The following is a 14860-nucleotide window of genomic DNA, read 5'->3' as shown; positions in this document are numbered from 1 at the left end:
CCCCACCGCGAAACCCCGCCGCCGCCGAAAGCTCCCCCCCCCCCCGTTTTTTCCCCCCGAAAAAAAAGGTTGAGAACCGCTGTTCTAAAGTGAGGAGCTTCGTTAAGCAGTTTGCTTTAGTTTTGTACAGCAGTTTGCCTTAGCTAATTTAGTTATATTGCTGCAGAACAGGGAGGCCATATATAATTGGGTTACCAAATTTTAATATACAAAGTTAAATTTTAATCAAGAAACAAGAAGGAGCCCCTCAACCCTATTTTAGTTTACTTTACTTTAATCTGTCTAGGCAGAGAACCAGGGGGATGAATTATATCTATTTGCTTAAACAAAGAATAGACATTTTAAAAAAATTTCATATCAAACTGTACACATAACTAGACTACAGTATTCTTATTACTCTTATACTTCCTCCCACCTCCTTCCAAATATTTGACAAACACTCAATGCATCTTAAGTTATACTTTAAAGCTCTTCAGAGCAAAGAATGAGACTTCTCATGTTTACATTACACTTAGCAAAATGGACCCCAAATCTTTGGAGGTTCAGGACACTACTGCAATACAAACATTACGAAACAAGATGAATTAGAATATGCAGTCTGAAATTTCAGCCAATGTGGTCAATACTTTAGATAATCAATTTTTTTAAAAAAAAAACCTTCTAAACTAGAGTATGTAAAACTCATAATATGTTAATGAAACAATTTAAAACCAATTATTTCTGCACTCCTGGAAGCTTAATTATAACACTGTCCTAGAGCTAAGCAAAAGAAAGTGATCAGATCAGTCTGACTATGCTGTCCAAGTATGTGAAATACAAAAGGACAACATTAATTTTCAAGTGTTAGTAACACAGGTAAAAGCTGTTTTTTTAAATATAATTTCTCTCGACAGTAACCTTTAATTTGCAAAATGTAAGCATCCTAAGGATCATCGTTTTGTCAGTAGAGGACAATTAAGGTGCTACAGAAATAATCATTTTAAAATATTACAGCAACATACAAAGGTCTGACTCAAAAAACAAGGAAATTTGGATTTAATTTATCTAGTACATAACTCCCAATCCAACCATGATGTCTATTGTGTAACAGTCTATTCATGACTTATCATTTAATAAATTTTCTTTTAATCGCGTTCTTAATTTCAACATTCAGTGTTTCCCAATCCTGAGAAATGGAACAGTACATCAACTCTTTTTGCCTAAACACTACAAGAATCTACCCATTTGCTTGAGTAGAAAAGGAGACCAGGAAGCTCAAAGTGAGAGGCCAAATGCCAGATTATCATCTAGCATCCACACCTGTTGCAAGGGCTGATCTGAATCACAAAGGCAGCAAAAAGAACATAGCTCTGCAGGTTTGCTGAAGTGCATTTTATTTTCTAAGCAGGAACTTTGTAAGTGACACGATGCAGAAGTGCACAGTGGAAGAATCCACTTTTCTTCAGAACTATTTGAATGTTTAACATTTAAAAGTTAGTTGGACGCCCGCCCTAAGCTTCAGAGTCCAAAGTTCAAGCCTGAGCTACAACTTCAAAGCATTGTCTCTGCAGCTGTTTTTAGATAGCCAGTGGGACCCCCACTAGCCAAAGTCTGTTCACCTAATTTGGGCTAGCAAGCTCACTCCTGTGGGCTCCAAAATGATGTGTAGATAGGTAAAAGGACATGCAAGTCCATAAACATGCAAAGCTGTATTACCACCAGATTCTAGTGCTGCTTCTGTACAATGTGGGATTTACATCTACATGAAAATGAACATTCTGAAAGCCAATGGAATGCTGAGACAGTTCCCACACATTTCTCTAATTCTCCAAGCTGTCCTCCAGCAGATATGGAAAGAAAGGACATGATAGTCCTGGTATTTTTAGGTAACAACCTTTTATGTACTTGAAAACTATTACGTCCCTCCTCAGTCTTCTCTTCTCCAGGCTAAACAAACCCAGTTTTTTCAGTCTTGCCTCATAGGTCATGTTTTCTAGACCTTTAATCATTTTGTTGCTCTTGGAGTGTCTTGTTTTGGTAGGTTTTATTTTTTTGTTTTTTATACAGCACATAAATGCAGCATCAGTATTGCTAGCAGTACAGCTGTCTTCCACAGAACTTTTGCCATTTCTAATTAACTCCAGTGCTTTCCATTTAATTTTAACACTATCTTAAAACTACATTTAATGTTATTAAAACCTCAGGAATCCTTTGTTTTTGACCAAATTTGCATAACAAATCACTGACTACAGCAAGTTTTAATTTAACTAACAGACAAAATTTCTGAATGAGTAAACAAAAACAGGGAAAAAAACTATCAAGATCTGTGTTTTCTTGGCTGCTTTCCATGTTAATAGTACTGTTACAAGAATGTTGTTTAAAAATCTCTTGTCAATGTATGTGTACCTCATTTTGACAAAAAGGGATCAAGGTTATCATACAACATAAATCATTCTTAGTCTCCTCAAAGATCAGTCAAAGACATCTTTACTAATTGATTTCATATTTTAGGCATTAAAATTTAAATATAATATTAACTTCTGATTTCTACAGGCTCTTTCTGATGTCCTCATCTGACAAGCTCAGGAGAGGAAGAATTAACCACAGATGTTATGAGGTTGTTAGAAAATTCTTTAAATCTTAAAAAAGCCCAACTCATATGAAAAGATGCACTGTGTATCCATTTTTTTTATTTTTTTTTTAAATTATAGCCTAAATGTCAAAATACTACTAAAGAGGAGGAAGGAGTCTTGGAAGAATTTCAACATAGACTGAGTTCAACAAAACAGATACAAGAACATGCAGAATACCTGTAAGATATACAAGTTCTCAGATATAAATACAAAAGAATGCTACCTTCTAAAATTTTGTGAATCAAAGTTTAAATTAAGTAATTAACTCAGACTATGTTCCAAATTTTATCCAGAATTAACAGGGTACCACTGGCATATTAAATCAGATAAATGAAAAGGTTGGCTGTTCGCGAACAGTTGTATACCAGTCAACCATCTACAGAATTCTCACAATGCAAAGAAGCAGAGCTACCTTTACTAAAGATATATAAAGTTACTTGGAAAGAAATGTTATTCTGAATAAGATTAAATGTATTGTTTCATTTAAGGGGAATACCCATATATTCAATTTTCACTGCAAAATAATTACTATTAAAATAGAGAGAAAAATATTAATAGTTTTAGAGAAGGAAACTCATACTGTTCTGCACTACTAAATATAAATACATTATTATTCTTAGCATCAAACACATCACAAATAAAACCAACATACTTATTTTTCCATTCATACATACTGAACGTAAGCACAGCTCCTAACAATTCCATGAATCTACAGTTGCAGAATTTGTCATTTGGGCCAGCTGGTGAAAAACTCTGAATATGCAGCAAAGTTGTCACAATCTGTCCTTGTGAACTCCCTGCCTTCCTCTGGCTTTCTCCTTGCCTATTTTTCCCTCCTTCATGAGGCTCAGAATAGAGAGCTGCCAGGATCTTTATCAGAGAAAATTACAGGGAGAGTTGGTTTTAAATGTTTTATAATAGCATTGCCACCATCAACTTTTATAACAATCTTGCAAACACTTACTACCAGGTATAATACTTAACAACTGTGAGTAGTCCCACTACACCAAGTAGCAAGGGTGTAGAAGAACTGGCTCCCAGCTTTTTGTTTTGCAGGGCAGACAACATTATTTTGTGTATTTGTTAAAACAGCCTAATTTGAGGACTGATCAAATTTAGGCTACTTATTCCTACTATTTGTTATAATTCACAAATGCTAAGTGATAAAAGACAAAAGTATCTATATTAGGACAAACAGACTTGAAGAAGAGCTCTGTGTAAGCTCGAAAGCTTGTCTCTCACCAACAAAAGCTGGTCCAATAAAAGATATTACCTCACCTACCGTCTCTCTCTAAACTTTGATTGAACACTTAGGTTCCATCAGCATTTATGAAAATAAAGAGTGCAGGAGAAATCTTCAGCATTCCTTGTCACATTCATATCGCCTATATTGTTTTTAATAATACTACAACATATTCACTACCATCTCCTACGGATAACTAAAGCATTATGCACCCCAACTTCACTAAGCTTGTGTTCTACTGCAAAATTTTAATTGCAACCTAATAATCTTATATCAAAAGTTCAGCAAATCTGACAGCCATTCAGTCCATTCATTTGGAAAGTTATTCTACCTTAACTTTACAGAGGTTGCCATTAAGGAACTACAACATGAGTTCACAACCAGAGGATATATTGTTTTTCTGTATCCGTCGGAGACAGATGTGAATGCATTATGTGGGGTGTTACCAACTACACTGTAAGCAATGTGAAGATGGCAAGAAACACTGAAGACTCTTCTTTTAACTTATTTTCATGCTTTGAAGGATTGGATAGGTATGCAATTAACTGTCCAGTGAGAATGTGTGTGTCAGTTTCTTTTAAAAAACAATAAAACGTTGGTGCATCTCAATGACTAGCTTCCCAGGTCCAGAAAGAGAAAAGGGTTATCTGCACCTGCATGGGAATCAGTGGGAGAAGCTGTACTGCTCAAGCTGCTCCTCCAGGTTGTAACCATGCTCCTGAAGGACAAGAAAGGCTGCCCTGTGTCTTTGCTGCTGTAATATTTTACTGTACAGTTATTGAAAATAAGTGAACAGTACACCACTGTATTTTGCAATTGCAACACCCTGTAAATAGTGTGATTTATATATTTAAATCAATATATACAAGAGTACTCAAAAACACATCTTATAATTGCGTCTAATAAAATTTACCCTGTGCAGAGTTTGATCCCTAGAACCTTCAGATTCCCTGCTCAGGCTTTTTCCACTTGAGCTACTAGAGTAACTGCTATCCCTTATGGGGCTATAGGATACTTGGCTGGAAGACGTCTCTCTCTAACTTTCTAAATCCTAACAAATCATACAGAAGTCACAGCACTTTTAACAAACATTAATTCAAGCAATATATACACACGACAGATTAATGTTATACTCCTACTGCTTAACTATGTTTTTAAAAGTGGTCTAAAAAGGAAACAGTGAGCTGATGCAAATATTTTGGTTGTGTGGCACTTTAATTAGTTTTTTCTCTCTGAAGAATGCCCTAGAAACGTCATGCACTTCAAAAGCTACAGTAAGAATTTTTAATTAGCCCTCTAACTCAGAACATTTTTTTTAAGAACTTCACTAGCCCTGCTAAGCTAGAAATTCTGAAGTAAATTTAGGGACACTTCTGGGTTAGTATAATGAACAAAATTAAAAAGAACAATATTCACATTCCCATGCTAATTTGCTGGTGGTTTGCACATAATTAAAAAATAGCACAAAATTTCAGCCCTCACCGAAAACACAATTTCTCAGGAATTCTAGGTGTTTCCTAGGAATTCTAGCTGAGTCTAATACCGTGCGCCAAGTTTTTTTGAGGATAGACTCACAGAATCATAGAAATGTAGGACTGGAATGGACCTCGATAGGCCATCTAGTTTACCCCTATGATGATCAGTTTTCTTTAGCTTCACAAGATGGCTTTGTGTGGGCAGTAATTCATAAGCAACTGCTGTGCAAAATGGATCTAGAATAATTATGATTGCTTCCTTAACATCTAAGTGCAAATAAGGCCGTAAGTAGAAATGACATTTGGAGGAATAGAGACAGGAGACAAATGCAGACAAACCCGAGGAAACGGCAGCAACAGTCTCACTTCATGCAAATCAGAACATGACCCGTGTCTATGAAATTGTTTTCAGAAGACAAACAAAAACTGTAATATACTGTTTGCTACTTGGGCGCTTAATTACGCAAACGCTGCAAAAACTGAACTGCACAGATTATAATCTAATAAAACAGAAGACTTGGTAACTGTTAGTATTGAAAAGTGTATTAAATCTGGACAAGAACTATTTATTTAAAAAGGAAGCCATGTAGCTTTCTCTGCCACTAACTATACTTATCTAAATTCCACCGAGGGAGCTGTTTGGCATCAGCACTATTGAAAATCAGGCCACTTATACTCATTTAGATGCCCAAATACAGATTCAGAAGACAAACTCTACTAAATCTGTATTTTAAAAAAGCCTAACATGCTAGTCGTCATAAACTAATGGACAAATGTACACAAGCTATGATAGGAGATGGCAGGTGCACCTGCTTATGTTTATTTTGAAATGAGGCATGAACTTTGTGCCAGCTTATGATGTTTTGGAAAGAACCAATAAGCTTTTATAATTCACCTCTCTCTCTCAAAAAAAAAAAAAAAAAAAAAATCCTCCTCCCATACCAAGTCTTCAAAGTACCAGGAAAAATAAGTATGTTCAGCATAAAACCATGCTACTCACTCTGTGAGCATCAGAGAAAACTGAAAGGAAGAATCCCAACATGTCTTTTCCTTGTTTGTGTGCTGGAGTTCAGAGCTGTGCATTTTGGATATGCTTTTTATACAAACACTAACACCACTTTTGCCCTCTTAAAGCCTCCCATGGGAGTCCAAATCTGCATCCCATAAATATTCAAGACTCCCAGGATCTTCAAAAGGGAGATTTGCACAAGTAAGGAGTGCAGGGTTGAGCCTCTGATTTATATTTATTAATTATTAAGTGTTCTCACATTGTCTTAATTAAATTTTTCTTTCTTTCTGCAAACTTGCCTAACATGCTGGATAATTCTATTAATCAAGCGATTTTTCCTTCAAGTTGAATGTTTTTGTCAAAATATGATTGAAAGCTGGTGCAATCCCTTATTAAAAATATTTGATATATGAAATACAAGAATATTATGCATTAAGTCATGCTGTAAAATCTTCAAAACCTAACAGATTTATTGTTTATTGTCAATAGAATAAACTTGTGAACTCTGAATTAAAGCAATTACTATAAATGATCAACATGTGCATTTTAAAAAAAACCTTTTTCATGTACCCTTTTGCAACGATCACATTTCTAAGAAGAACTAATAAGGTGATATTAGGATACCTCAATATACAATGTTTATAGGGCATGTTGTGTGTGGAACTAAAACGGACAGCATCCTTTTAAAAAGTAACTGAATACATCAAAAAAGTAATAGCATGCATGTGAAATTTTCTGAAAAGCATTGAGTGCATCAGTGAGCCAAAATGAGGGTAAGTCAGTGAGTATGATGTATCTGGTTATTGGAAAATCATTTGATACTGTTGCACGTAACACAGATCAATTAAAGACAAACCTGGCCCAGAGCAAATTAAAATGTATTATTCTGGCTTGGGGTTAAGAGTGTTACCAAGCAAGGCACAAACTGAAAAATACAGTTGGGAAAAATATAATTGGGATAGCTTCCTAGTTACAGTACAACAGTTTGCTTAGTTTAGTTTTGTTTTGTTTTTTAAAGGACTAAGAGGAGCTCTTCTGGTTAAATGTTTACTATTTAATGTGTACTGAAAACAATTTAAAAAAGGACAGGTAAAAAGCGTAGTGAAGGAAAGAGGCAGTAAGAGTCATTTGGGCACAAAAGTGACCTTAAAAAGGAGAGGAAAGCAGCAACAAATATGGACAAACAGAGCAGGCCAATTCAAAATGTTTTGAACAGATTAAATGTAAAGCCTTTAAACTAACCATCTGAAAGCAAGTGCGGTTGAATAAGAGTACAAAATAATAATTAGATTAACATTTAAAGGGACGCAGTCAACTTTAAAATGCACATTTCTTTAAAAGTTTTGTAACTACCATAGTTAAAAACAACACAAGACTACTAAAACTAAAATAAATTAAAATAAATCTTTTATTATGATTTGTTTAGCTTGGGCATTTGGCAGTACTGGGTAGCCAGTTTCAGTTGTACATTCAATTATGTAGCTTTTAAGCTTCTTGGGGCAGGGACTTTCTGTATTGCCTAGCGTTATGAGATCCTGGTCTATGACAGGGATCTATAGGCACTATTGCAATAAAAATAATAAATACCACTAGTAGGCTTTGATCCTCTATATGTGCAGTGAGGTCAATAGAAAGACTCCCATTGACTTCAATGGGCATTGAATCAGGCCCTTACTTTTCTCCTTGCTGAAATGACAAATGTAATCATAATCAGAGGAGATAAACTTATATGGAAACCTTTTAGAAAGAAATAAAAGGATATGCCCATACATTTTTTTTTGAAAGTTGCTCTATCAAGATCCTTTTAATTAGTTGTTTTTAAAATAAATTCAAAGTGAAACCACCTTTTTCAAGCACCACAATGCAAGTTAAAGATCAAGAATTACTACTCATGGATGAAAACTAATGTACTACCCATGCCAGTTTTGGCATCAGTTTAGAGGCAGGTATTATGAATAGCCCTTAAAAGTTTGTACAGTGCCTAGCACAGCGAGGTTCCAATCTTGGTCTCTATGCAATACAAGGTGTCGGGTGGAGCACCCAAAAATTGAGGTTACCCAAAATCATTAGCCACTTTTGAAAATTTAGGCCAACATCCTTGTAAATAAATATATTCACTAGGATATTATATACTAAACGAAAAGTTATAATTGATTTCCAAAATGTTATAATCATTAAACAGCTTTTTAATGATGTAAACCTTCAAATACATTTTAAACTTGCAATGGGAGAACAGTGGGCAGAAGGAGATTTACATTACTTCAGGCTAAAAAATGTACCAACATTTTTGGCAATGAGAATAGGAAAAGATGATCAGCAGACTTCCTGTATTAACTAGATTTGATGGATTAACTTGAAGGAATATTTATATTTCTAAGACCTGTAATGGAGGAAGTTGCATCTGTGATCAATATGTAGACCAAACAAAAACTTGTTGAGACACTTTTAAACCAACTACATTGCCAGCTTTTAAAATAGTGGAAACTATTCATACCATAAATTCAATACTTTGATTATGAAATCTAACATTTAAATATATTTTTTTTTAAACTGGGCAATACTTCTCATGAATGACCTCAAGAAACTCTGGGCATGAGTAGGGGGGCAGAGGACTTGCCCTACCACGCTAGCCACATTTGGATTTGGATACCTACATTTTTCCTTTCAACTGGTTATCATATTCTTATTCACTTTTTGGCCTAAATTGTGAATTGTTGCCATATACTGTTAAGCAACAACCAGGTTTCACTCCAGAGATGATTACACTTCAGTTAGGTGTAAAGAAATTCCACTATATATAATTCTCAGCTTCCAGAGATAGAAATGCAAATCCATAAGTGAGTATCATCTGCTTGTTTTGTTGCTTCTGACACTCTCTCAGCTGTTCACAGCCTGACTGAATTTGACAGCTGCATTCCACACTACTTGCTAACCGAGAGCCCCTATATTTACTGCCATTAGAATGAACTCTAAACTTGATTTGCTGCTTTACTTACATGCGCTCACATTGTGGGCTACTAGTTGTTCAGACTGTCCCACGGTGCCAACATAACCAACACAAGAAAATTTTTTAAAGAGAACAAATTATTCTGTGTACTTATTTAGGGGACCCACAACATTTAATCCTTGCACTATACATTCCTAAATACCATCACAATCATCTGTCTGTAGACTACTTGCTTCACAAGTGTTACAACTCTTGATATTGATTAAACTTTCTGCAGTAAACATGCCACCAGTTCTGTTTTGTGAACAATTGTCCTATTCGATGTCTGCATTTTACTGGAAGAAAAGTTGAGAACACTGTTTCTTCTGGCACTAATCTGACTGCATGCAAACACAAGTGGCTTCTTTAACTATTACCTGAACATACTATCAGGTACACCACTTGGTTATTACAGACCCACATTAATGTGTTAATGTAGTAAAATCAAACACATTACAGAAATATAAAGAATCTCTACAATCAAACTTAACTGAATAAATTTTACATGTAAACTGAGCTGATTTTCCATCGAAAAGGCACTCCTCATCTATTGTAAGTCATCTTTGAACTCAAAAAATTACTCTGTCTTCTCTCTTAGCTCACAGCTATAATCACATCAGTTATTGAAGAACCCTTTGCACTTCTGCCTGTCAGTTAGCAACAGGTCTCACAGAAGACTGTCCTCAATCAACTCACCAATTTCCATTTGAGAGCAGGTGAACTAGAACTTTGCTTCCCCCCAATACACACGTACAAAATCCCAACAAATGAGCTAGGAAGTTATCACCACCAGACAGAAAACCTCTGAAAACAAAGTCACCTCCATAAAACTCCAAACTGCGGGAGTGGGATTTAAATATGAATCTTTCAACACCTGCTGCCTCAAAATGCTGGGAAAAAATAAAGAGAAATCTCTTATATGCCAATATTTAAAACACAGTATCAATATATTGTATCAACTACCCGTGTCTGAAGATTTCAGCTCAGGATAATACCAAGTAAAAGGAATAATATAAACTTAAAATCCAGTAAATTTTAAAAAAACCCAAACATCTACACAAGAGTTAAATGTAGTTTCATGTAGAAGATCTAAAAGACTTACCCCTGAATCCTGACAATTTTCAGTTTTCCAATCACATTTTCTATTTAAAAAAATCCTCTCTTGTTATGTGAAAGAATCCCAAACAAGTAACTGATTACACAGGGAAACAATGAAACCTGAATTACATCATGCTGTCAAATGTGCTAATATAATGAAAGATTAATACTTTTATTCTCTAGTTTCTTTCAGTTACAATAATCTCTGGTTTAAACGGAAAGTGGCAATGCTAAAGGATAGCAAGGACTATACCATCAGTTTGTGCATATATATGCACATTTATATATATATATATAAAATGACTTTTCTAAACAAAATAGCATCTTTGTCAAAATACTAGAAAGTACAAATACAAGCTGTAGTCTAACAGCAAAACTACAGACCAATGGTTCTCAACCTATTTACCACTGTGGGCTGCAAATACAGCTCTCTGTGTTATGAGAGCCACACCACTCAATATATATACTACCTGTACAGCCCTGAGGATGTCAGATGGGCTGCAGCTGTGGGCTGATTAGGCTGCAAATTGAAAGCTACAGAGCCACTACCCTCACACCTAGCATACAAAACTCTACACAGCAACATTTGTTACTCATTTGGCAACAGTATTTAATATTAGTAAATATCTGAGATCTAGTATATTCCTCCTATGTAAATATAAAATTAAGGAAACAATACTCTATCTAAAGCATTTACTATTTAAATCAGAGAAGCACGATATATGTACAGTACATCATGTTCTGCTATGTGGATGCACTGTTGAAATCTGACAGGTCATTTTTGAAAGTCTTCACAGAATGCTTTTGAGGTGAGATTTGTTATATAATTTATACAACAGAAATTTATAATTTAGTCAACTAATTTTGCATTGTGGAATTTGCAAACAAGTATTAAAATGCCTTATCTTCCAAATGAATCATTTCCTTCCTTTCCAATGCACCAGCCTTGTGTGCCCATAACACCACTCAGTAGGGGCAGAGAGCAGCCAGTGGCTCTTACAGACTTGGAACACCCAACCACTTTACCCATCACATTTGAAATCCTGTGTGTCAGCCTGGTGCCCTGAACAGCCTAAAAGTTCTCACTTAAAGGATTATTAAGGAGCTAAAGAGAACATTTTAAACTTTGGTCTGTTTGGCTTACACTGGTACAGCTAAATATAAAAATTAGTGCATAGTTGGGCTGAGACCTTCGATATCAAGTTAAAAAAAGAGAGAATTTTTATTCTAGAGTCCAAACTCTGTTAAATAAAGATTTACATTGATATCATTACATCCCTTCCCCAATGTATATCTATCTGTTCCTTCTAGCTAGCTTTCTCCTTCCAAACTTGAGCTCAAAGCACATTCAATGTACAGAACTTTCCCCCACCCCCAACACCCCAAAAAACAGAGATGCATGTCCTGCTGTATCAGTCACAAGATTTTCACTTCTGCTTCAACTACATTCCTTGTCTGTAATGACTTAAAATCATTCTTCCCAGATAGGTAGTAATAGGAAAGTGTCATAAATAGGGAGGAGCTTGATGATTACAACTGAGGAACAAATTCTGATCTCAGTTTAACTTTGGTGGAATGTATAGGGTTACTTTGGATTTACACCACCAGTATATTCTATCTTGTATTTTCTTTCCAAACGGAAGACTCAGTGCTATATGGTATGAAGAAGTAGGGAGCAAGTCTTCATCTGGGGTTATGAAAACACTAATTAAAGGACTTTGGAGTTCTCAACTTCAAAATTTCATCATGAAGGCTCAAAAATAATGCTTTTATTTTCAAGTATTTCCGCATGTATTTTGGTGTAAGTAGATTTCCTATGCTAATTTTATGTTGCTATACTTTTTAGATCAAATATTTTGTAATCTTTTGTCACCATACCATACCATGTCACTTATTTCCTGTTTTGCTAAAATTAGGAAACTTGTGCACTTGAATCACTGGTTTAATCTAACAAATCAGGTTTGCTCACTACTCAGATAAAAACTGACCAACTTCGAAAGCACACCTGCCCCGCAGCACTTTTCCAGGATTTACACACCCTAATCATTGTGGAAGATTGACAGAATTTGATTGATAATCCAACCCTGAAAGAGTGCTTAACAGAGGCCAACAAAAATTTGCTTGTATATACATTGTTCATCACTGGAGGAGATTTACAGAGGATAATTCCAATTCTAGCCCCATTTGTCTCACAACTTGTCATGGGTTATAGAAGCTGTCAGCATTTCTTCATTAGAACACCAAAATCAAATCCATATTAAACACCTCTTGATATGAAGATACCTCTCTGACACTTTTATATTGCACATTTAAGATTTTATAACAAAAAGCAAAAACTATGTTCCTAACTTCAGAACAACATATTTTATACATAGATATTTACAGTTGTTAACAAGAGAAACCATAAGCACTATCCAGTTTAGTTTTCAAAGAAATCAGCAAGAAATAAAAGAGCTGTCAAAATAAAATTAAAACTATCAAAATAAACTATAACAACAATTTTAGAATTAATTTGTCAGAGGAAGATACCTCTTTATTTCTAAAAAGCAGCACTATTACTTTCCATCAGATGTTTAGAACTCTTCAGCCTCCAAGCTGCAATTAACCACACATTTTACAAAAAGATAGCCTTCACATAACAGCCACCCTGTCACAATACTGAAAGTTCAGCTACAAAAATAGGTCTGTAATGACAAGGCAGACTAACAAAATTGTTTTAGAATGGATACTTTCTTCCTCCCTTTAATCCTCTGCCCTCCTGTACCCAAAAATACCAGGCACTAATCCACCTGAAGGGGTGTGTACTGATGACTAAACTCTAACAGTGAAGAAAGATTTTCTATAAACACAAGTTGTCCGCTCTACTATTTGCTGCACAAGTCAGAGTGAACTAAACATGCAACATAAGGGATTTTACAAATTGTTAACCTCAAACTAAAGCTTTCCACAAATCTAGAACCATATACGGAATGCCCATTACATTTTCCAGGGGAAACACTTAAAACCCTGGCCCTGAATGAATATTTGAATCCACACTCAATTGGCTGTGTGCTCAGGCACCTTTTTACATTTTTTACTTGTAACATTTAAAATACTTGCGCTTCTTACATGCAACATCCGAGGCCCTGCCAATTCCCCTCCTATTACAAGAGCATCACTGACGATCTGAGCGTGTCTTTTAAGACTACAAGCGAACGGTCCAGAGTGGAGGGCCGTACGTGCCAGCCTTATCTCGCCTGGGGAGGGATTCTCTGGGAGTTTTCTAACGTGGTCCTCGCCTTCCTAGCTGCAGAGCTCGTGTGAGGTTTTCGGGGGGGGGCCGAAGGTGAAGTGCCTGAGAGCCAAGTTCCCGAGGAGCGAGGCTTGGGGCAGAGGGAGAGCGTCTGCATCCCCGCGAGCCTGCCTGTGCGTGTGGCTGAGAAGCGCTGCTGCAGGGGCGCCGAGGGGGATGAGGGGGGAGCGAGCTGTCGACAGAGAAGGAGCGAGGTGGCAAAAAGGGCTGCGGGGGGGGGGGGGGCCCGTTGTTGTTGGCGGGGCGGAGGGGGGGTGGGGTCGCTGCTGCTGCAGAGGGCACGGGTCGGAGGGGCGGGCGGCACTGCCAGAGCCCGACTCCAGGTGGCGCGGGGCGGGGATGCAGGACGCGCGGGCGCCTCAGCTCCTCACTCGAGTACGAGCGACAAGAAGCCGCCAGCCCGGGGGCTCGGCCAGGCCAGGCCAGGCCGCTCTCTCGGGGGGGGGGGGCGGGAGCCCGGCCCTCGCCCGTGGCTCTTACCCACGGTTGACTTGCAGGCCTCGCAGAAGGTGTCGTCGGTGAAGCGCTCCATCAGGCTGGTCTTGCCCACGCCCCGCGAGCCGATGATGATGACCTGCAGCTTGAAGTCGGCCGGGCGCGGCGGCTGCTTTCTGCGGCGGGACGGCAGCGCCGGGGAACCCCCCGCCGCCGCTGCCGCGAACTCCCGCCCCGCGCCGGCCCTGCGCTGCAGCCCGGAGCCCGGCTCCATGACCGCCGCCGCCGGCTCCTGCGCTGCCACTCGCCGCCGCCCGTGACCCCGCCTCGCCGCCGCCGGCTCCCCAGGCCTGAGGGGGGGGGAGAAAAAAACGGGATAAACGGCAACTCCGCGCGCGCGCGCCTCCTCGCCCGCCCGGACAACGAGCGGCCCGCGCCTCAGCCAGCGGGGGGACCCCAAGCCCAAACCGGGGGAGCAGCAGCGCCCCCTAGAGCGCGGGAGGGCCGAGCGCCCTCCTGCCGGCCACGGGGTTGGGGGACGGGGACTCAAACTGGGAAACCAGCTTTCCCCCCGCCCCGCCCCCCCTATCTGGGTGTAGCTTCAGGCCTTGTCTACACTTGAAAAATAAGTCCACCTAACAGAGGTCGATTTACAGCAGCGGCGTACCATGGGTCTCCGGCGCCCAGCGGCCGTACTTACTGCTCTCCCC

General features: G+C 38.3%; 1 protein-coding gene across 3 annotated transcripts in view; it reads right to left on the bottom strand.

Moving 5' to 3' along the window:
- Positions 1–14558, bottom strand: part of RAB12 (RAB12, member RAS oncogene family) — a 35154-nt gene extending 20596 nt beyond the window's left edge. For all 3 annotated transcript variants that reach the window (XM_067547644.1, XM_067547636.1, XM_067547655.1), the window contains exon 1: positions 14196–14558. In XM_067547644.1, coding sequence (XP_067403745.1) covers positions 14196–14424 — 229 coding nt within the window. In that variant the 5' untranslated portion in view covers positions 14425–14558. The remainder of the gene's footprint in view (positions 1–14195) is intronic.
- Between the last annotated feature and the right edge of the window lie 302 nt (positions 14559–14860).

The sequence above is a fragment of the Emydura macquarii genome, unplaced genomic scaffold (genome assembly GCF_026122565.2).
Source record: "Emydura macquarii macquarii isolate MOO-44397 ecotype Brisbane River unplaced genomic scaffold, CSIRO-AGI_Emac_v2 contig_212, whole genome shotgun sequence".
Taxonomy (NCBI): domain Eukaryota; kingdom Metazoa; phylum Chordata; order Testudines; family Chelidae; genus Emydura; species Emydura macquarii.
The sequence above is the reverse complement of the archived record's forward strand: the minus strand, read 5'-3'. Positions and strand labels throughout refer to the sequence as shown.